This window comes from Ricinus communis, chromosome 2 (assembly GCF_019578655.1).
Source record: "Ricinus communis isolate WT05 ecotype wild-type chromosome 2, ASM1957865v1, whole genome shotgun sequence".
NCBI classification, from domain to species: domain Eukaryota; kingdom Viridiplantae; phylum Streptophyta; class Magnoliopsida; order Malpighiales; family Euphorbiaceae; genus Ricinus; species Ricinus communis.
Window position 1 is genome coordinate 572,435 of NC_063257.1, and position 23,019 is coordinate 595,453.

At 35.0% G+C, this 23,019-nt stretch overlaps 5 protein-coding genes across 5 annotated transcripts; 4 read left to right on the forward strand and 1 right to left on the reverse strand.

Annotated features, from left to right (window-relative positions):
• Positions 1-551: 551 nt before the first annotated feature.
• LOC8273608 (1,4-alpha-glucan-branching enzyme, chloroplastic/amyloplastic) lies at positions 552-7,271 on the forward strand. The gene is given in 15 exon segments (XM_015719472.3): positions 552-708; positions 1,146-1,265; positions 1,488-1,698; positions 1,963-2,032; positions 2,122-2,391; positions 2,651-3,557; positions 3,776-3,892; positions 4,091-4,153; positions 4,530-4,637; positions 5,145-5,246; positions 5,720-5,787; positions 5,950-6,031; positions 6,404-6,520; positions 6,686-6,982; positions 6,984-7,271. Coding segments are annotated over 15 exon segments (2,622 nt in total). The 5' UTR covers positions 552-642; the 3' UTR covers positions 7,008-7,271.
• Positions 7,272-7,458: 187 nt separating this feature from the next.
• Positions 7,459-10,078, forward strand: LOC8273607 (dolichol-phosphate mannosyltransferase subunit 1). The gene is made up of 8 exons (XM_002510625.4): positions 7,459-7,897; positions 8,126-8,225; positions 8,347-8,380; positions 8,448-8,524; positions 8,737-8,762; positions 8,859-9,023; positions 9,106-9,220; positions 9,757-10,078. Exons 1-8 carry the CDS (start codon positions 7,803-7,805, stop codon positions 9,859-9,861), a joined length of 717 nt encoding a protein of 238 aa, XP_002510671.2. The 5' UTR covers positions 7,459-7,802; the 3' UTR covers positions 9,862-10,078.
• Positions 10,079-10,318: 240 nt separating this feature from the next.
• LOC8273606 lies at positions 10,319-11,655 on the reverse strand. Its single transcript, XM_002510624.4, has 2 exons — positions 11,040-11,655; positions 10,319-10,955 (listed from the first exon to the last, which is right to left on the reverse strand). Exons 1-2 carry the CDS (start codon positions 11,149-11,151, stop codon positions 10,438-10,440), a joined length of 630 nt encoding a protein of 209 aa, XP_002510670.2. The 5' UTR covers positions 11,152-11,655; the 3' UTR covers positions 10,319-10,437.
• Positions 11,656-14,645: 2,990 nt separating this feature from the next.
• LOC8273605 (cytochrome P450 87A3) lies at positions 14,646-17,492 on the forward strand. The gene is made up of 9 exons (XM_002510623.3): positions 14,646-14,947; positions 15,131-15,461; positions 15,576-15,725; positions 15,842-16,090; positions 16,244-16,333; positions 16,446-16,524; positions 16,643-16,749; positions 16,902-17,029; positions 17,161-17,492. The coding sequence occupies exons 1-9, from the start codon at positions 14,736-14,738 to the stop codon at positions 17,252-17,254; spliced, it is 1,440 nt and encodes a 479-aa protein (XP_002510669.2). The 5' UTR covers positions 14,646-14,735; the 3' UTR covers positions 17,255-17,492.
• A 2,249-nt stretch (positions 17,493-19,741) lies between these two features.
• LOC8273604 (butanoate--CoA ligase AAE1) lies at positions 19,742-22,610 on the forward strand. Its single transcript, XM_002510622.4, has 2 exons — positions 19,742-20,024; positions 21,014-22,610. The coding sequence occupies exons 1-2, from the start codon at positions 19,761-19,763 to the stop codon at positions 22,469-22,471; spliced, it is 1,722 nt and encodes a 573-aa protein (XP_002510668.2). The 5' UTR covers positions 19,742-19,760; the 3' UTR covers positions 22,472-22,610.
• Positions 22,611-23,019: the final 409 nt, after the last annotated feature.

Below are 23,019 nucleotides of genomic sequence, written 5' to 3' on the forward strand. Positions count from 1 at the left end.
ATAGTTAATCAAGAAGAAAAACGAGACGGCGTCGCATAACTTCTCAGGTTAATTTTGTCTTTTTATTAAATATTGGGGGCTCTTTTGTAATAAACCTTAGACGGTTCTTGACGTGGCGTAACATAAGGTCTCAGGGTAATCTCGTCTCTTTAGTCAACTATTGGTGTTCTTTTAGTAATAAGGTGTTTGGCAGTTCATGACGTGGCGTAACAATATAAGCTATATCTCAGATCTTGTAACAGTTGGAAAACATAAACGGCTACAGCAGAGCATAATTGAGAATAAGGTATTGATTGAATTGCTGCCGTTGGATATGATGAAAACTCTTGTGTTTGACGGCTAGTCACTTGTCGCGTGGAGGATATATGCTTTACTTGTCTAACAGCAATCCAAAAGCAAATCTAATCACGGGTCCCACGGAAGTGTTAAAGTGGGGAGCATGATAATTTTAAGGGGCAAAGCAGCATTTTAGCCCATCAATCAATCAATAGATTTTCTCCATGTCTACGTGTCGGTCGCAGGTGATCTTAATTCTAATACTAGGAGAGTTTTGAGTTAATATAAAAGATTGTATCTTTTTGGTTAGAGCTTGGAGGGAGAGAGAAGAGTCATGAGGCAGAGTGGCTAAATTTGGAGAAGAAGATGTTAGGTTCTTTAACACTTTTTCCGGCTCCTGTTTTTGGTTCTTTAGCTAACAACTCTAAAAGGGTACATCCTTTTTCACATTCTGAAGTTCTTCAGTAACTGCTTGCTCGACTGCTGGTTGTGTTATTCATTGGTTGTAGCTTAGATTCCATGTTGATCAGTTACCTTTCTTTTTTGCAATGACATTCTAATTGTTTCTTTTCTTTTCTTTTTTTGATATTCTTGATCTGGAAACTGCTCCATCTTTCTAAACAATTTCTTCAGCTTATCGATAGCATAATAAGTTCCAAGAAATGAATCATAGGATGAGTATAAAGGACTGAACAGTTTAATTTTAATCAGTCTTCCTTGAAAAAATAAAAACAAAAATCTCTTGTTCGTTTGTTACAATCCTGTGTACTTATAAAGGAGCTATTTTGTGGTTATGCTTAATGCTCTGATTTGCGAGGTGCTGATTTCTGGATTTTGTTGCTATACTGCTCATCTGCTGTATTTGACAGGCTTTCGGAAACGATTGCCATATTACCAGACAAAAGCCGCTTGGACTGATTCATAGGTCTCAATATTTGCTTGGTTGTCCCAAAGTCTATTTCCTCTCAAGATTCCCAGTAAATAAGACGGTATGTTTTTGCACGGCAAGAATCTTTTGTGGTTCAAATTATCTTTTTCTTGACATAAATAGATATATGTGCTGGTAATGACTTATTATCTGAACTTAGTTTTCTTGGCAAAAAAGAGTATTTGGTTGGTTCATCTCTCTTTCTGAGATACTTTCCTGCGAGGTTTAATACCTGACTGTATTATTTATGAAGAAATATGAAATGATGCATTGCCATTATCAGGTACAGCATGTCCTCACTGCCTCAGCAGTTATGACAGATGACAGCTCAACAAAGACAAATATTGATGAAGACATGGAAAATATTGGTCTTTTGAGCACTGATCCTGGTCTGGATCAATTTAAAGATCACTTCAGATATAGAGTGAAAAGATTTATAGATCAAAAACAGCTAATTGAAAAGCATGAAGGAGGTCTTGAGGAATTTTCAAAAGGTTCTTTTCAGCACTATATCAATCCAGTATTTCTATTTTAGCTTTCCCTTTCTATATATTTACACGGACAAAAGTTTCTAAACAGTTCAACAATGTTTATGTTTTCTTATGGTCCCTGCTATAAGCTCTAGATGCTTAAATCATACTTAAAATGCAGCTTTTTAATGTGGCAATGACTTAAAAAGCCCTTCTTTTTTTCTTTTTGTAGTACTTTTAGTGCTAGTGCTGTTTAATGGTAATCCTTCTGCTTCCGCCATTTTGTAGGTTACCAGAAATTTGGATTTAATAGAGAAGATGGCAGCATTGTCTACCGTGAGTGGGCCCCTGCAGCTCAGTATGTTGTTTGCTTTCACAATATCAAAATAAAACAACATGAACTTTTCTATTATTACTTAATTCCTTATTTATTTTCCTATAATGTAGGGAAGCACAAGTTATTGGGGACTTCAATGGATGGAATGGTTCTAACCACAGGATGGAAAAGAATGAATTTGGTGTTTGGAGTATCAGAATACCTGATTCTGCTGGAAATCCAGCAATTCCTCACAATTCAAGGGTCAAATTCCGATTCAAGCATGGCAATGGAGCTTGGGTTGATCGAATTCCAGCTTGGATTAGATATGCTACTGTGGACCCCTCAAGTTTTGGAGCACCATATGATGGTGTCTACTGGGATCCTCCTGCTTCAGAAAGGTATTTATGTTTGTAATTTTACTTTACAGCACAATCTTTCTTGCTTTAAATATGCAGCTCAGACTAAAATCAAGTCTATTAAGTAATCAGTTTTTGTTTTATGCTTAAACTTCTGATTATTTCATCTCAACTCAATAACTATTATCACTTCTATTTCTTTTAAAACTGTTCGCCAAGCAAGGGCCTGATCATAAAGAGATAAGCCCGCCTGATCTTACAGAGACAAGCCCTTTGTTGATCCACTCTTTATCATATGCAGGTATCAGTTTAAGTACCCTCGGCCTCCAAAACCCAGGGCCCCACGCATATACGAGGCTCATGTAGGAATGAGTAGTTCAGAACCCCGTGTTAATTCATACCGAGAATTTGCCGACGATGTCTTGCCCCATATACAGGCAAATAATTATAACACAGTCCAGTTAATGGCTGTCATGGAGCATTCTTACTATGGATCATTTGGGTATCATGTTACCAACTTTTTTGCTGTAAGCAGTAGATCTGGAACTCCTGAGGATCTCAAATATTTAATTGACAAAGCCCACAGCTTGGGTTTACGTGTCTTAATGGATGTTGTTCACAGCCATGCAAGTAACAATGTTACTGATGGTCTCAATGGCTTTGATGTTGGGCAAAGCTCTCAGGATTCCTATTTTCACACTGCAGATCGAGGCTACCATAAATTATGGGACAGCCGGCTCTTTAATTATGCTAATTGGGAAGTTCTTCGCTTTCTTCTGTCCAATTTAAGATGGTGGCTTGAGGAGTACAAATTTGACGGTTTTCGATTTGATGGAGTAACTTCAATGTTATATCATCACCATGGAATCAACATGGGGTTTTCAGGGAATTATATTGAGTATTTCAGTGAGGCAACTGATGTTGACGCTGTTGTTTATTTGATGCTTGCCAATTCTCTGATTCACAACCTCTTGCCAGATGCCACTGTGATTGCCGAAGATGTTTCTGGCATGCCTGGACTTAGTTGTTCTGTCTCTGAGGGGGGAATTGGTTTTGACTATCGCCTAGCGATGGCCATCCCTGACAAATGGATTGATTACTTGAAAAACAAGACTGATGAAGAGTGGTCAATGGGAGATATTTCATGGAGCTTAACTAATAGGAGATACACAGAGAAATGTGTTGCTTATGCTGAGAGTCATGACCAAGTAAGAGGACTTCAGTTTCTTGTTTTTCCATTTCCGTAATCAATATTTTGTTTGATTTCAGGCATTCTCCCCAGTGGGCAATGTTACAAGCAACTTGCTAATGACAAACAAGAAGCAGCAAGACTTAGAATAAGAAAAAGCTACTTTGATGTCCTGCAAATGGAACTTGCCCATTATCATGAATTGTTACCTTCTCATTCATGTCTTTGTTCCTGCAGGCCATTGTGGGTGACAAGACAATCGCCTTCTTACTGATGGATACAGAAATGTATTCTGGGATGTCTTGCTTGACAGATGCTCCACCTACTGTTGAACGAGGGATAGCACTTCATAAGGTTTGATTTACTCATCATGCTCAGTTTCCTCATTTTATAATGTTTTAACTGACAGAATAATTTCTCCTTCCTACTTTGCAGTATTTGTATCTTGATTTCATCCATAAGGCACTATAAAAAGAATTGCACAATGGGTTAAAGTTTGATATTTTGGTCCTATTTCTTTCTTTGTTAGAATTGAAGTGATCTATTTTGCAGATGATTCATCTTTTAACAATGGCATTAGGAGGTGAGGGCTACCTTAATTTTATGGGAAATGAGGTAAACAAGCTAGCCCAACCCTTGTTTATCAAACACTTGGTGCTACTGACCTTCTAGACCTAGGTATTTCTGACATGAAATGCAAGACAGTTGCACTAATATTTTTAATCCACATGGTTGCCAAAAAGTTTGAATTCTTCATGAAGCAGAAATTTTTTTACTCATCCTGGCTGATCAGTACTTTCTTTAATTTAATAAAACATAAAAAATAATCATTTCATGAAACCAAACTAATTGCAACTTTTAAGCAATTAATAATATACTTATAATGGAGCTTAGAAATAATAAATAGAAGGCTCCTTTATTGATCAAAACAAAAAAAGAGATGTCTAGTTTCTTAATTTCTGATTTTATTGTGATGAATAATTTTTAATAGTTTGGCCATCCCGAGTGGATTGACTTCCCAAGAGAAGGCAATGGATGGAGTTATGATAAGTGCAGACGCCAATGGAATTTAGTTGACACCGAACACTTGAGATATAAGGTTTGTTAACTCACTTTCATCACATTAGGTATCAGCTTCTTAATCTGCTATTTGTTGCAAATTGCTCATAGCCATCCATTCTTTTTCTACAAAAGCAGTATGTGCCAACAAGCTTCTTTCTTATGGCTACATGCTTAAATCTTAAACTTTACACTGGTCATAAATTAATGTAGTGAGATCTGGTTCTACTATGAATTTTGGCAAAAGAAGATTATGTTTGTACTGAAGCATTTAGATTCCCTATTTAATAGTGACAATGAGACAATGATGGGACCCCCCATCCCCTCTCTTCTTCTCTCCCTCCCTCCCGAGCATTGACTGAACTGCTAGATAACTGAATAGGATAAAAGACGAGAGAAAGTGTTGAACCGCATGCAGATATTATATTGCCCATTTTTTTAGCTAATTATTATGTGACTGATTGTAGTATATTATCTTCTTTTTAGATGCTTCCGGCATTTTATTTTAACTTCTATGTAATTTTTCATTTACGTGCATGTACTTCAGTTCATGAATGCATTTGATAAAGCTATGAACTTGCTTGATGAAAAGCATTCGTTCCTTTTATCAACGAAGCAGATTGTAAGCAGCACAAATGAAGAAGATAAGGTACAGTTGCCCTTGTGTGATAGACATTCTCTTTTTTAATCTTATTAGTAGGGCCGGTCAATATTCTCATGTGAGTGATTTTAAAGATGAAGCATATAGCTCATAGGTTTTCTGCAAGGATGACTTTTAAATGTGATAATTCTCTCCATTGTTTGTTAAATTGAGGATCAGTTGGACCAAACAGAAAACCATGGCTCGCACTATATGGATCAGTAGGTGATATATGATAGTGTATAAAGCTTACTGAAGATGGAATATATAGTTTTAACTGTTAGAATCTTGTTTTTAAATTGGTGATCTAGATATCCTGGAACAGAATGTACAGTGGAAAAATTGCTGACTATATTGAGTGACCAGGTGTAGCAATTTGCTTAGAAGAACACTTTGAAAGTTGACTTTTAGTCATTGTTTCCATCCAACAACAATTAATCATTACAACATTCAGGAAGCTGATAGGTTATTTCACATTGCAGGCTATTGTCTTTGAGCGTGGGGATCTGGTTTTTGTGTTTAATTTTCATCCAGAGAATACATATGATGGGTATGTCTTAATTTTCTAAGCAGCAAGACATCCGATTATTTTAGTGCTCATGGACTCTGGATGTGTTCCATTTATTAACTGTCGGCAGAAAATATTTAAAATTCTGATGTTGATTTGCATAGACTTTCCGTTAACCTTGGTGTATCAATCTGAAACATGCAGGTACAAGGTTGGGTGTGACTTGCCAGGGAAGTATAAAGTTGCATTGGATAGTGATGCTTGGGAATTCGGTGGACAGGGAAGAGTAAGAAATCCTCCATAATTTTTCCATGGCCTAAAAACTGGATGCGAACATGATTTGAATTTTTTCTAGCGTAGTTGCTCTTTTTAGGACCTAAAATGTAAGGCAATTGGCATGAAGAAATGATTTCTCAGTGCTTATACTTTTAGCATGACATTTTGATGGAATCATGACTTCCAAATGTCCATAGTAGTCACTTGTATTTCTAGGTAAGTTCCAACAAATTATGTCACTTTTGGCTGAATATTCGACTTGAAGGGCTTTTTTCATCTCATTTCCTCCCAAAGGAGATGAGCAAAAAAAGGACAGGAACACACATATAAGATCCATATGCCTCCCCCTTATCACTTGCTTTTTGGTTTATTAATATGGCAGGTGGGCCATGATGTAGACCATTTTACGTCTCCTGAAGGAATACCTGGAGTGCCGGAAACAAATTTCAACAATCGTCCTAACTCCTTCAAAGTACTCTCCCCACCTCAAACATGTGTGGTTAGTTCCATCCTTATTTATGTTATTATTCAAAGTTCCTCATCTTCTTACGCTGTATCAAAACTCTAGGGGAGCATTAATGCCACAAGTTCAATAGCATGCACTTATGTTTTGTTGCTGTGATTTCAAATGACATTAAGAGTATGATTATTTTCTATTTCAAAGGCTTACTATAGAGTTCAAGAAAGCCAAGAGAGTAACAACAGCATCAATCCAGGGGCCAGGAATGAGATATCAACAGCCGACGATGTGCCAAAGCTGAGGGATATTGAAGTAGGTATGAAGCAGACATTAGCAGCAGATACTGGAGCAAAGCGGGGTGATTTGGAAGAAGTTGTCAATCAGACATTAGCATCAGATGCTGCAACTATGCTGGAGGTCTTCAAAGAACCTGCTGATGATAAGGATACTGAAGAACCTACTGTTTCTGTTAAGAAAGGAAATTCAAAAGCACAAGAGATTTGAGGAAGGGAAGTCAGATGACTGAGCATCTGACTATTAAGATCACTTTGTTTTGCATACATCAATATGCTGTTATTTTAAACATGGGGTCCAAGGATGGAAAGTTTATTAGGGTTTTAAATTAGGAGCAGATTTTGTATGGTCTGCACATGGTCTGCACATAAAGTAGGCTGTTGTACATAGTTGGGAGTGCTGTTAAATAAGTTTCATGTAAAAGATCCTCTGCAAAATCCCTGTAGAACTAGATAGATAAATAAAACATAATAAACCCTTCAGCTGCGTGATTTAATTTGAAGGAACAATTTCTGAAAATAAGGACTGAAATCTCACAAAAGCCAACAGACGATTAATCACACCAATTTTAGGCTTTCAGTGCCGCTGGCCCTGCTTATTTTTATTAGTAATAACGCTGCTAAAAGTTGATTGAATCAGGTCCTTTGTGTCGCTAAAACTGCGTCTAGTGTGAAATGCCGCTGCAAATGCGGCATGACAGTTCGTCGCTATATAGTGATAGTGTCACGACTGCCAAACTTGAAATCATAATGTCCAACTAGCTCTTGGATCAAGTTCAGCCCAAACGCACAGGTTTCCTGAAAAAGGCCCAATTTCAGCCTATGCGAGCGTATCTTTATCAAGAGTGGCCTAAACTCAAGACTTCTAAATCTCGATCTCGTCGCCAAACACAAGGACCAGGCAAACTTGAACAAGCAAAATATCAAGCATTCTGAAGGAAAAGGCAAATCGATTGTCATTGAATCGGAACAGGATTGATTTGGTTGATTCTCGTCGGTAGGGTTCCTAAAATCAAGAAGATAATAAGATGGGGGAGAAAAACAAGTATAGTATAATAATCCCAACTTACAACGAGCGCCTCAACATTGCTCTCATCGTTTACCTCATCTTTAAGCATCTCCGGTACTTTAATACTCTCTATTTACTGAATTTTTTGCTCCGTTTTTTTATTTTTATTTTATTATATCAAATTTATGTTTCACTCTTGTCTTTATTATGGATTGGTATGCTTCAGATTAATTTCGTTACTAGAGTGATGAAAATGGAAGCTTTTATTTGCCGTCCTGTTAGTTTGCAAGTCATTTAGGAAATTAGTTTTATAAGCATTGTATTTTTGTTTCTTCTGTTCAGGGATGTTGACTTTGAAATTATTGTTGTGGATGATGGGAGTCCCGATGGTACTCAAGAAGTTGTTAAGCAGTTACAGCAACTTTACGGTGAAGATCGTGTTGTAAGTGTTCTAGTCGTCTTAGATATTTGTGTTTCGAAATTAAGTTTTTGGTGGACAATCATATTTAGTTTTATTTTGCTTTCCTGACCGCCTCTTTGTTTTACTCTTCTTAATGATGCAGTTGTTAAGGCCTAGACCCGAGAAGCTTGGTTTAGGTAAGTAATTTTGTGTTCTTGTTTGACAATAATGGATGACTGGTCCTTGATGCATTTCTATTCTCAGGAACTGCTTACATTCATGGTTTAAAGCATGCATCTGGAAACTTTGTTGTGATCATGGATGCGGATCTATCTCACCATGTAAGTATTGTTCATATGTTGTTATATTCTTATGGATTATTCAGCATTTAGAAGCTCTTTGGTGATCTTTTTATGTATATGCTTCCAATTTTCTTGTTTGTTTTTCTCAGCTTATATCCATTTTAGTTGGTATTGGAAACTATATCACTAGTAGCTCAGCTTGATCTCTTTCAGGTTTCATCTTTCTGATCCTTATATTCTGTATTTTGCAGCCAAAGTACTTGCCTAGCTTTATCGAGTAAGAAGATTTCCGTTATGCGCTTGTATGCTGTTTCTCCTCTAGATGCTTAATCCCTTTGCATTGTCTTGCATCTTTTTCCATGATATGCTCTAGGAAACAGTCGGAGACTGGTGCCAGTATAGTCACTGGAACCCGGTATGTTACAGGTGGCGGTGTACATGGGTGGAACCTTATGCGCAAGCTAACAAGTAGGGGAGCGAATGTTCTTGCACAAACGCTGCTGTGGCCTGGTGTATCTGATCTGACAGGGTCTTTCCGGTATATGAATGAGTTTATGGTATTCATCAATTTAGTATTTCATACCTGATGGACTTAAACTGAGATGTTTTCCTTCTTGAAGGCTTTATAAGAAATCAGTGCTTGAAGATATCATAAGCTCCGTTGTGAGTAAAGGATACGTCTTTCAAATGGAGATGATTGTTCGGGCTTCCAGAAAAGGCTACCATATTGAGGAGGTAGTGCTATAATCTCAACTTTGCTTTGCTAACTTGACTTCTTGAATCTTGAAGTGTGAGAAGGCCCTTGCCTCATCATTGTTTTCCACGGAACTCAAGAAATGGAACTGATAAAATATGCAATTGCCATATGTGGTGAATTTGAATGATCAAGCACCTCATCTTCCCCCTTCCCCCGGTCATATCATCATTGGATGACATCCTTCATGAAACCAAAAAGGTTCATTTGCATTTTGAGTTGTAATATGACCAGATAACCAGTAAACATGTCCAGAAAATGGTGTTTAGGTTGGAGTTCTTTCTTGTTTTCAAGAATGAAAATTAAGGGAGGTTCTGGGGTTAGTATGGCTCTATGTTGCTGCACGTGTTCTGCCTATTATAACTATGCTTCTGCCTTTATGTTCTTTGCACCCTGGCTATTTCAGATACTATTTATGCTGTCGGTGCATGTCAAAGTCTCTTGCTATTGACTACTCGGTAGCATTGTTCAATAATTCTCAGTCTTTTGGTTGTATTTGGCTTTGTACTTGTCACAGGTTCCAATTACTTTTATCGATAGAGTTTTTGGAAGTTCAAAGCTCGGAGGGTCTGAGATTGTTGAATATCTGAAAGGCCTTGCATATCTTCTGGTCACAACATGAGAGGGCAACGCCAATGAAAACAAACCATTGTTATACACTTCTTTGACCTTTTCATTTGAACCTTGTATAAAGTTGCAAGTTTTTCTAATCAATTAGTGTATTTAGTCATCTTCATCTTTCTATTTCCTATGATAGTTATTCCATTATTTTCTACGGGACTGGCTTTTGTTATTTAATGATTTACAGATATATTGAGTGTTGGTTTTTTTTGTCTGAATTAAGAAGCAAAATCAGTGTTATGTCAATTGCATATCAATGGGGGACCATGAAGGATTATTTGAACAGAATTTGTTACTTAGATTATAATTGAAACCAATCTTCAAGAAATATTAACTATGGTTTATACTGTTTGATTGAGAAAGATTACAACTTCCCAACACACAAGCCAATTGATGAACTTCTCCATATCTCTCACGGACTGAAAAATAAACATCAGATATGCAAACTATTTACCAGAGATCGTCAAAGTTCAAGTATTTTCTTAAAACCATAAAGTCAATAACAAAACCACAAAATGCGAAAGGAATCCCGTTATTCCTAAATCCAAAAATAAAAAAGGAGAGATTTCTAAAACATTCAGACTTTCCTAACCCTTCGAGCCCCAACTTTCTTTTCATTTGCAAGAACAGATTTCTCATAATTGACAGGCAAAGGAGGCTTCTTATTCTCCTTACTCAAACTTCTCAAAGAATACCTAGGGATCTCACTGCTCTCCACAGAGTAAGCAGCAGACACTGATTTTCTCAAACTTTGAAGCTTTTTAGTATCCCTTTTCTTAGAAGATTCAATATTTACTCCGAGATTGTGCGGAGTTTTCACTCCTTCTTCACCTGTCTCCCCAGTCTTTCTCTTCAGTCTCTCATTTCTCCTCGCAGAGTAAACATCATAAAACCTTCCTCTCTCAAATAAAGGACTTGAGTTAGCACTTAAACTTTTCCTTTCCCCTGCATTTGTTGCATTTTCTTTTCCAAATTCGTCCTGCACCATCCTTGCTAGAGCCCTTAACTCCCAGGATATGGAGCGATACTCCGGCCGGAGATCCAATTCTTCCATGTCTGGACCAGGATTTAGCTTCTGAGACTTGATTAAAGAACCTGATAAATTCAAAGATTGCAACTTTCGCTTACAGCCCAAAAAACGAAAACAGTCATAAGGAAAAGAAAACAAGATTAACCCACCTGGAGGAGATTGCAAAGAAGTGGTAGTGGTGGATCGGAGCACACGACCGGGACGGACCCGGATTGGAGATTTAGCCAAGGGAGGCTTACGGTCGTACTTCATTTTTGACATTGAAAAGCTCAAAGAGACAAACTTCAAAAATTCTTTTCCTTGAATTGATGAGTGAGGATGAGAGTGAGAGGCGCCTCTGTGTTGTGTTTGTATTCTCTGTGTTTTGAAACGTTTGGTTGCCTTTTGGCTTCTTCCTATTTTTGTAGGTTTTTATTTCGAGACGGTTTGAAATGAGATAGAGAAGCGCCTTAACGGTCACTTTTTTGATCGGACGGTCCTAATGTCGTTTCAGTTTTTGTTTTTGTTTTCTAATGATGGGATTAATTTGTTTCCATTTCTAAAGAGGAAGGTTTGGTGGCGTTACTTCTTTTCTTAAAATATTTATTTTTTTAATATTTTTTCCTTATAAATGTTTAGATTTAGATTGTATATAAGCGAATTGTTAAAGTAGGTATTTATTTAATACTAATATATTTTCAATTAAATATCTCTATAAAAGAAAATCTTATAAAATGTTTTCATCTCATATACATAATAACATAATATATACTTTAGTTTTTTTTGGGAGAAAGGTATATTTTTACCTTTAATGTTTGCCCTCAAATAACACGAGGGGTTTATTTATAACTAATTTTACTTTTTATTAATATTTTTTTCACTTTATATCTTTTAGAAGGGAAGGGTCTCCTATAAAATGTAGGGAAATTGTCAATATTAAGGTTGACACAACATCCTCAATAGGATTTCCTAGATCATCTAAGATGGGGGCCCCTTCTATGATGGTTTGGATGGCACCTAGGATTTGGAGTTGTTGTGCTTGTGTGAAATGGTAATCCCACCATTCTTTAAGCTGACCAGAAAATCCAGCTATAAGGAGTTCAGCAATGGCTCTATTAGAGGTACCGCTTTGGGTTTTGTAGGCATTGGCCGCCATGGTCATCTTAAAAAATGTTTAAAAAACTAAAGTTTTTTAGAATAGTTTTTCTTTGAATATAAATCTTCATGTAAAATCTTTTGAAATCATGTTGATTTCTGCTTCTAAATTTTGAGTTATTGCAGATGGTGATGGTGAAGAGGGGGTATAGACGATCACTATATCATCATACCCATCCAAATGAATAAAACCCTAGAAAGCCATAAAGAGTCTAATTACTAAATCCAGATCCCTCTGGTCGTGTGCAGCCTTCTATGTCAACAAAAATAGTGAGTTAGAAAAAGAAACACCTAGGTTGGTGATTAACTACTAGCAGTAGGAATATCAGAGCTTGAAAGTGTCACTGAAAAACCTTCCAACATCAATAGATTGGGATGACAAACCCCTATATTGACCTGACATACTTCTAGGAATACTGCCCCAGAATAGTGATTCTGATTCTGAAAAAGAAAAAAAATTTTAAAATCTTAAAGTTTCTGAAAATGTTCCTGAAAACTTTATTAATGTTTTAAAAGAAATTACCTCAAGAAAATATTTGATCCAAATAAAACTCATTTTTCCTGGTGATTTCCAAATAGAAACCATAACTTTATTTGATACAGGAGCAGACCTCAACTGTATCAATTATGAGCTGGTTCCTAAAAGTTCAAAAATCAGAATTGCGGGGAAAACTGAAGCTGTAATTCTAAATAACAATATTGCCTTAAAAAATATTTTTATTCTTAAAAAGGATTTTCAGGAAACTGTTATTTTGGAAACTCCTTTTATCAATCTAATTACTCATTTCAAAGTAAATATATATAAGAACAAACTAATAGAAAAAAAAATTAGATTACAAATAAGTAAAATTTAATATAATTTGAAAAATAAGATTCGAACTAATATAATATAATAAATTTCAAATGAAATATCTTTTTCCAAAAAATAACTTTAAAATTTTATTTAGATTTAATAATAAACAGATCGAGATATAAAAAAAATATTATTAAAATATATAAAAATTATTATCGTTTAAAAAACAAAAGACCAGTTACTGTAATATAGTAAGCTCATAAGAAAAAATAGTTATCACCAAGTTTTCTTTTTTGAAAAGAAATATCACTGAGTTTATTGTTCACTGAAACAAGAAAAGAAAAAAGATAATTAAATATTAAGAAAATAAATATTATAAGTTACAATTAGTAGTGAGAAACCATCTGCAATTAGTAGGAAGGAACCTTATATGGTACAAAAATACCAATTTGGCCAATGGGTGACCCGATACCAATGGTTTGAATCATAGAATTGACCAGCAATCAATCGTAGCTAATTACAAAAATTTGTAGCCGAGTGCACAACTTTGCCAAATGTTAGAACCATGATAGTTCGTACAAGAACAAAACTTCATTCATGCTTAACATCAAATATACATATATATTATATTAATCTCAAATAAAAGCAGACACCAAATTTAGGTTGAAGTATGACCATTATTTCTTAGATCTCCCTTTGAAGGCCGGCACAAATACATACTTCACGACGGTCGTCTAGAACACTTGGCGTTCAGTTAATTCAGAAAGACCTACAACTAGAAAAAAAAAAAAAAAAGGTCTCTGCATATGTACATTTGCTAATCAACAAAAGAATTAATTAATTAATCCTAAGTTTTGACAATCAGATTATGTATATGGAGGAGCGATAATTAATGTTTTAAGTGGGGGAATCCCTCTTTTAATTGGTCACACTTGATATTGGGACTCATGAGAATGGACCCGGTAAACAAACGGAAACTCCAATTCAACCAACAATCATTCTTTATTAAAAAGTTGAATGTGAAAAAATTATGATTTGCACATTCAAATTACAATTCAACTGTAATCTTTTGTTCTTTTCCTTTATCTTTTTCCATCCGTTTTAAAGTATATTCCATCTTCTTTTCTAATCGTTAGTTAGTTGAATAATTAATATCAAAAACATTCTTTATATATAAATATTATTGCATAAGATTAAGTTTCAATTTTCTTACTTGGAAATTATAATGCATAATGAGAAAATAAAAGAAAGGGATTTCTTTGAGATCTAACGAGTAAAAACCATCAATGGTTAATTATATCAACATTTCACAGATTAAAATTATAGGAGTAATTATAAGTGGGTTATTCTCTAAAATTTTAACTGAAATTTAATAATACTCAAATTTATGTATATACGTCAGCTATAACTCTAATGTCAATCGCATATTAATTCTTTTTCTGAAACTCCAGTCAGAGATGACCTAAGAGAAAATGTAAAATAACAATTCTGCTAATGTTTCGTATGTCCCTCTTGGTTTCACAAGATTAAATATATTTTCTTTCAGTTTCTTACGAAAACAGACCAAAAAAGAAAATCATATATTTAATCTGATTTCGTATTCAATGTTGACCGAATGACCAGTAATTTAAAAAATAACAAAGAAATTGAAGAAAAGGCTCTGGTTTCAAATTCATGTCCTAAAATTCTCGAATGATGGTAATCGTATAGATAATTTATTCAAAGTCGTAATTGAAATTTGAAAACATGAACATGGATAGTTCAGGCAAAGATTTTGTAATCCAAGTTGGTACGAGATAAACTGTCATCACTTGTATCTTCTCAAGCTTCACTGCCCATATAAAAAGGCCATCGTTTCTCTCCATAAAACCCCAACAAGAAACAAAACCTTTTCTGTTACTGGGTTTCTTTACACAATATGGAGACGTGGTCTATTTACTGGCTCTCCTTTCTAAGCTTCATTGTAATAAGTGCAACACATTATTTGATTTACAAGTGGAGCAACCCTAAGTGTAATGGAAAGTTACCTCCTGGCTCCATGGGTTTTCCTTTGATTGGAGAGACCATAGAATTCCTCATTCCAAGCAAATCTCTAGATGTTCCGAATTTTATCAAGAAAAGAATGAGAAAGTGAGCGAAAACATAAATAAAACTCTTCATATTCTCTGTTACTTTTTCTTATTTTATATTTGTTTTACTCGTCAATTCAATTCAATTCAGTTCTTCTTTTTTTTTTTTTTTTGTTTACTAGTAAATGTAATTGTCATTGTTGAAAGTTTAATTGTTTTTTCTTTTCTTCTCTTATGATTTTAGGTACGGTCCATTATTTCGAACAAATTTGGTGGGTAGGCCAGTTGCTGTATCATCGGATCCTGATTTCAACTATTACCTTCTTCAGCAAGAAGGGAAACTGGTGGAAAGATGGTATATGGACTCATTTTCTAAGCTTCTTCACCATGATGTTACACAAGTTATTTCAAAACATGGCTCCATACATAAATACCTAAGAAACTTAGTTTTGGGTCATTTCGGCCCTGAGCCCCTCAAGGAGAAGTTGCTGCCTCAGCTAGAGACTGGTATAAGACAAAGATTGCAGATTTGGTCTAAGCAGCCAAGCATCGAAGCCAAAAGTGCCAGTTCAGCTGTAAATCTATCAAAAACTTTCATTTGCATGCAAAATTTGTGATCTATTATTACTATCACTATTATTATTATTATTATATAATATTAACACCCATGTCTTTTTTATTTTTTACAGATGATATTTGATTTTACTGCAAAAGTATTATTTAGCTATGACCCAGAAAAAACAAAGGAAAACATAGGTGAAAGCTTAAGCAACTTCTTGCAAGGACTTATGTCAATCCCCTTAAATATTCCCGGTACAGCTTTTCATAGATGTTTAAAGGTAATCATCATCTTTTTCTTATAACCTTTTTTTTTTCTCTAGAATAATTCATGCATGTATGTCTATACAAAATATTATGTATTAATTAATCCATAAATTATATATTGATTAAGCAGAATCAGAAGAGGGCAATAAAAGTAATAACTAAGTTGTTTGAAGAGAGACGTAGTAATCCAGAGATTAATAAAGGAGACTTTCTTGATCAAATCGTGGAAGACATGAAAACCGACAGTTTTTGGACTGAAGAGTTTGCCATATACGTAATGTTTGGGCTAAACCTTGCCAGCTTTGAAACTATATCCTCTACTCTTGCTTTAGCCATTAAGTTTCTCACAGACAACCCTTCTGTAGTGGACAGATTGACGGTAACTCAACTGCACAAGTCATTTTTTCTGTTATTTATTTATTTATTTATTTCTTTTTGTTAATCGGATTCTGATCCCGGACTGACTCAAAACACATTAACTTCTTGCCTTCAACGAAAACTTAAGTGTTTTATTTAATTATATGTTCTTCAGGAGGAGAATGAGGCAATCCTGAAGAACAGAGAAAATGCAGATTCAGGACTTTCATGGAAAGAATACAAATCCATGACCTATACTCATCAGGTGAGTCTTTAACATTGACAACTATATTTGTTTTTAGCTGTCTTGAAGTAATTTAATATAGAAATAATAAACCAATTTGTTGCTTACGATCATATCGATTTGTTTGCTTTAGGTTGTCAACGAATCGCTCCGGTTGGCGAGTGTTGCACCAGGAATTTTGAGAAGGGCAATAACAGACATTGAAGTTGACGGTACAGATATATTAATTATAACCTGATGTATATATCACGTAATTAATCGATCAAAAAATTAGTCGATGCTTGAAATTTGAGATTGAAATTTAATTAATTTATGTCACCTCATTCATAGGTTATACAATCCCAAAAGGTTGGACTATAATGGTCGTCCCGGCAGCTGTTCAACTGAATCCTAATACCTATAAAGATCCTCTTGCCTTTGATCCGTCAAGATGGGAAGTAAGTCCATAGACATTTATATTTATATATTTAATTTTGAATAATTAATTTAATCAACAACCACGATATATAGATATATGATAATTGTTTCTATATTTTACTAAACTTATAAATGTTTTTTTTTTTTCTTTCTGTCTTCTGGTGGGATTAAGAACATGGGTTCTGTTGCAATGGCAAAGAACTTCATAGCTTTTGGAGGAGGCTCAAGATCTTGTGCGGGAGCAGAGTTCAGCAGGGTTTTAATGGCTGTATTTTTTCATGTCTTCGTCACTAAATACAGGTACTTAGTTATATATATATATATATATATATATATATATATATATATATATAATATACGCATTTATAATTACCCTATAAAAACAGCTAAAAACTAACTAATACTGTTTGGAAACTGATCTTGATTATTAGGTGGGTGAAAATCAAGGGAGGAGACATGGTCCGATCTCCAGCTCTAGGATTTGGCAATGGTTTTCACATAAAAGTTACAGAAAAGCAAGAATAATATATGCTTAGGGGTCATGATTAGGAATACACTACCAGACCCTCCTTAATTAGACAAATGCATAAAATAAAGTATGGCATTTGGTTGTTAAACAAATGGCCTATCAATCATCAGTTGTCTGTCTTTATGGTTTGCATTGCTTAGGGTTTTTGTGTTTATGTATAGCACTTCTGTTTATCATCAGGATGTGCATTATCTGTGGATTTACTTAATTAAATAAAAAAGAAAATTATCTCAATAATTATTTTTAGATTTAATTTACATGTCTTACATTGTCATGTTAATGGGGTTATAATTTGAACTCTCACTTTTAAATAATCTCATCTTATTATCACATTGTAAGAAAATTTAGATTAAAAGTCAGAAATATTTTTTATTCATATCATGGTTATAATTTTAAATAGTTGCCTCAATTTCCACCATCATTAAGTCCTTCCTTTGTTATATTGTGTTTTTTAAAGAAAAATATACATAGGTAAAGGATAATCTAATTTAAATTTGGCCAATAAGTAATGAAATACTACAAATGAGGTAGCTTAAAAGAGTAAGAATACATGTCATTCATTTTACTACCAAAGTGTAAAAGGGAAAGAAAAAACAAACAAACTGATAACCTCTGTTTCGTGGTTTACAAGAGATTTCATATGTACACATCAATTTTCTCAATTCCATGCAAGTATAGCAGTCGTCTAGGCCTAATTTAAGCTAAAATGGGAGTGACCCATGAGTGGCAAAATGGGACCTGACATTGCATATCAGAATAAAGAAAAGAAAAGAGGGGGATTGACTTTAAAAACAGTGTTGATTTGTCATTGTTCAAAGGCGAACCCATCTTTTATATCCTGAAGACAAAATTGAAAGTGTTGCTTGTCCATGAACCAGATCTAGAAGTGTCACTCTTGAGTAAATGTAAAAAGAGACTTAAAATGGGAGTGTAAGGTCGTCAGTGCATTGGGAAGCTTTCAGTGAAATGCGTTGGCTTTGTTGTTGAGGGATATATAGAAAGCAGTGTTTATTTGGAAGCGTGGCCAACTTCATTCCTCCATCTTCTTATAATTTGTTCATTCATCTCTTACCTTTTGATATCATTGTGGCTTAATTATAGAGTGAAACTATCTGCAAATGACAGTGTCACCATTTTTGTTTGTACAAAAATATGTTTTCCTAACATGCTCAACACAGAGTGCATCATAATTATCTACCTTATGTACATGTCTTCCTTCAACTAAATTCTCACCACTCATTCTTTAGTAAAATTTGAATGTGAAAATTAACTTTTGCACATTCAAAATAGAATTCAACTATAGAAATTTGAATCTTTATTAAAGAGTTTGCATATAAACTCTGTTGAGTAGAAATTTCAATCACTCGTGCAAAAGCTTTCAAGGTTTTCTTGGGGTATAAAATACAACAATTCACTTTATGCCTTAGGTAAAATAGAAAAACCAACAACTAATTGATGATAAAATACTCATTAATCTATTTTAAATTTTGAGATTCATTAATTTTTTTTTGGTATACGTTATTATATTATGACATATATATTTTTTAATTTGATAAATATATTTATTTTTAACATATAGAATTTAAGTTCGTATAAAAAAATTATGAAACACATTAGAAATATTTAATTTATTGTTTATAAAAATATTATAAATAATTATAAAATATTAAAATTTTTATCTATAAATTCAATTTATATTATTATTTATAATTAAAATAATTACTACAGCGCACTATAAAAACTACATGTATTTTAGATTAGATTAGTGATATTTTAAGAAATCAAGTTTTGAATTCATATGAGAACTTTGTGAACTGATCGCTAGCAAACATAGACTTATCACTTACATTCTTTTTTTCTTTTGTGTCTTTTGTCTATTCTTATATTTAAATCAATTATTTTTTATTCTTAGACTTAGTTGTATGGAAGAGAACAAATAACTTATAATTTTTTTTTTATCGGATATGAAATCCTATTTATATTCTTATTTTGTTTGTTTTTTTTTTGTATCTCTTTATCTAATTTCTATCTATAATAGTTTGGTTTTATTTAGAGAGCATAGACATAAATACTGAAAAAAATTAATTCATAAATATGATTATCTTTTTTTTTTAATGAAAAATCATATATAGAAAGTTTATTAAATAATTGATCTTGCATTTTATTATTAATTTTTTATCCTCTATTTTATTATGGATGTTTTTTTTAATATAAAAGAATAAATCTTAAATAATTTATTATACTATTTAAAAAATAATAACAGCAATTTAGTATCTAACAAGATTAATATAAAAAATCTCAAGTAAAAAATCGAAAAACTGAAGAAAAAAAGAAAAAACAAAAAGAGAGGGAGACAGGTGCAAAGTGCAAACAAGGATGCGAAACAATTTCTTTTTAATAAAAGCTCACACGTGCAAAGTGGTTGTAGGACCACAATGCACGATGTGGCGGGGTGCAGCGCATAATTGCCCTTTATTTTTGGTTGTCATAGTAATTCAGTTAATGCGATCCTGTGATTCAAACACTCCAGAAACAGAAAGAAAAAGGTCAATTGATAAGGTAACGGAGATGGAGGGTATGATCAAGTGTTCTGCTAACTACGTTCCTCTTTCTCCAATCAGCTTTCTCGAGCGTTCTGCGATTGCTTACAGAGACAGTATCTCCATAGTCTATGGTGATGTTAAGTACACTTGGAGAGAAACGCACCAGAGGTGCATCAAGCTCGCTTCTGCTCTTGTTCACCTTGGAATTAACCGTGGGGACGTGGTAAGTGGTAACTGATTAACTCTCGCATAGTTTTTTCACTATTTTTCTTCTAGTTTTGAATTTTTCTCTTCTACTGGAGGAATCAGTGCCCTGATTGATTCCTTTGTCTTTGTTGATTTTTCTGTTGTTTTGGTTTTGTGAAATCTGCATATATTTGATCAAGAATAGACTTTTTTGACGGCTTGTGATGGTCGCAACTTTTTGTTTAGCTGAATATCGTCGAAACTGTACAAGTAAAGATGCTTGGGCAATTTGCTCGACGCAAAACTGTTTGTTTTATAGCTACTTTTCAATTTACCTCCTCGAAATGGAAAGAAACAAAAAGCCTCCAACATTTTGGATCAAATGTGCCGCTTTCTGTCTTTGTAGACCATATGTAAATTGTGTCACTGCGCTCGGGCTTGGAACTTTACTATCTTGGGCTGCTACTATTGAAGTTGCATACTACTTGAATTCAGGGAATCATTGGGACCCTTTTTAAACAGAAACCCTTCATTAGCATGAATAAGTTTGCCTGCAAAGGAAATTCTTTTTCAATTTTATCCATGATTATTTGTTTCTTCAATAACATCAAGATCCAGCAGAATATAATGGGACTCAATTCTATTCATTTTGTGATTAAATTGTGGAAAACACATGGACCTTGGTAAATTAATAAGAAAAGTTTGATTGCCCAGCAGTTGCTAATCGAGCTGTAGTCAGCTTGTTGAGCAACTGGCGTATCATGTGCTATATGACTAGTAGATGAAAAAAATTTGTTTTGGGTAAAACTAGCGCATATGCTTGTTAGTCAATCTCCTGTATTCTGTCAATCTGTGGGCTTGAAAGTGCTTTATCTCTCGCTGGTAGGTGAGAATTTTCTTTCCTAGGGTCTGAACCCTTAACTCTTCTACTTCATTTGGTATTTATCACATTCTGATGGAACTGATAGTCTATTTTTCATATTCTTAATCTTCATCAGCGAGATTAACCTTTGCAAAATTAAGCAGGTAGCTGCATTAGCCCCAAATATTCCGGCATTGTATGAGCTACATTTTGGTGTGCCAATGGCTGGGGCAGTTCTTTGTACACTTAATGTACGGCATGATTCAGCAATGGTGTCTGTGTTATTGAGACATTCAGAGGCCAAAGTCATTTTTGTGGACCACCAATTTCTCCAAATTGCTCAGGGAGCACTTGAAATTCTATCCAAGTTGGGAACCAAGCTGCCCATGTTTGTCTTAGTTCAGGAGTGTGGTCAGCCAACTCCCATATCCTCTTCTGGACACTTGGAATTTGAAAGTCTTCTAGCAATGGGAAAACTGGACTTTGAGGTAAGACGACCAAACGATGAATGCGACCCTATATCACTAAATTATACCTCGGGAACCACATCGAGTCCAAAAGGGGTGATTTATAGTCATAGAGGTGCCTATTTAAATTCCCTTGCAGCTGTTCTTCTAAATGATATGGTCTCTATGCCTATATATTTATGGTGTGTTCCTATGTTTCACTGTAATGGGTGGTGCCTCACCTGGGGTGTTGCTGCTCAAGGAGGCACGCATGTCTGTCTACGGAGTGTGTCTCCAAAAGGAATATTTGAAAATATTGCTCGGTACAAGGTGACACACATGGGTGGTGCACCAACAGTTTTGAACATGATAATAAATGCACCAGCTAGTGACCAGAAGCCTCTTCCAGGAAAGGTAGCAGTGATGACAGGTGCCGCACCACCACCCCCTCGGGTACTTTTTGCAATGGAAGAACTTGGATTCAATGTGACGCACTCCTATGGTTTGACAGAAACTTACGGTCCTGGGACAGTTTGCACATGGAAACCTGAATGGACTTCCCTCCCTCGTGATGTGCAGGCCAAGATCAAAGCCCGTCAGGGGTTGCAACATCTTGGGATAGAGGAAGTTGATATAAAAGATCCAGTTACCATGAAGAGTGTGCCACCGGATGCAAAAACCATTGGTGAAGTTATGTTCAGAGGCAACACTGTGATGAATGGATATTTGAAGAACTTGAGAGCTACAGAAGAGGCATTTAAAGGTGGGTGGTTTAGGAGTGGGGACTTGGGGGTGAAACACCCTGATGGTTACATAGAGCTAAAGGACCGATCGAAGGACATTATAATTTCTGGGGGAGAAAATATTAGCACAATTGAGGTGGAATCTGTACTGTTTAGTCATCCAGCTGTTCTTGAAGCAGCTGTTGTTGGAAGTCCTGATGATCACTGGGGCGAAACACCTTGTGCGTTTGTGAAGTTGAAGGATGGATGTAATGCCAGTGCACAGGAACTTATCAAGTATTGTCGGGATCACTTGCCCCATTACATGGCACCTCGAACTGTTCTCTTTGAAGATTTGCCGAAAACTTCAACTGGAAAGGTGCAAAAATATGTTCTAAGGAAGAAAGCCAGTGCCACGGGCAGCCTTTCAAAACACAAAACTAGCAAACTGTAGATATACCCGGTTCTTTTACTCTTTGTAATTTTAAGTGTGTATTGAAGATTGTATTCTGCAAAGTGTAAATTGTTGGAACATGGTATTGTAATCGATAAACGCCATGTATAAGATTAAGTTGACTCCATTGATGCATTAATGAGCCATTTTAAAAGGTAAAAGCACTATCTCGCCCATATACGAATACAAAACCACTTTGATTGCAATTGAGGATCAGTTTCCCTTTGGACGGATCCAGTTACCATTTGGCATCGGGAGCCAAAGCTTGACTAATAATGACTACCCACTTGAGGCGGCAAAAATCCTTGAATCTCAGTTTCACCGTATAACCTTTACCTGAAAAACTGGAGCACAGCAATATCCTGCTTTCAAATAGTTATATGCATTGGATTCAAATGATTCAATGGGCTTGCTAGTATAAAAAAGCCCAAAGCCTTGGGTTGGAGCTCAGAACAGACAGATTTCCAAAGCCTGCGAGAATTTCCGAAAACGTGGCAAACCTGGAGAATGAAAGCTGACTATCTCAGCAACTGAGCTGACGTGATGAG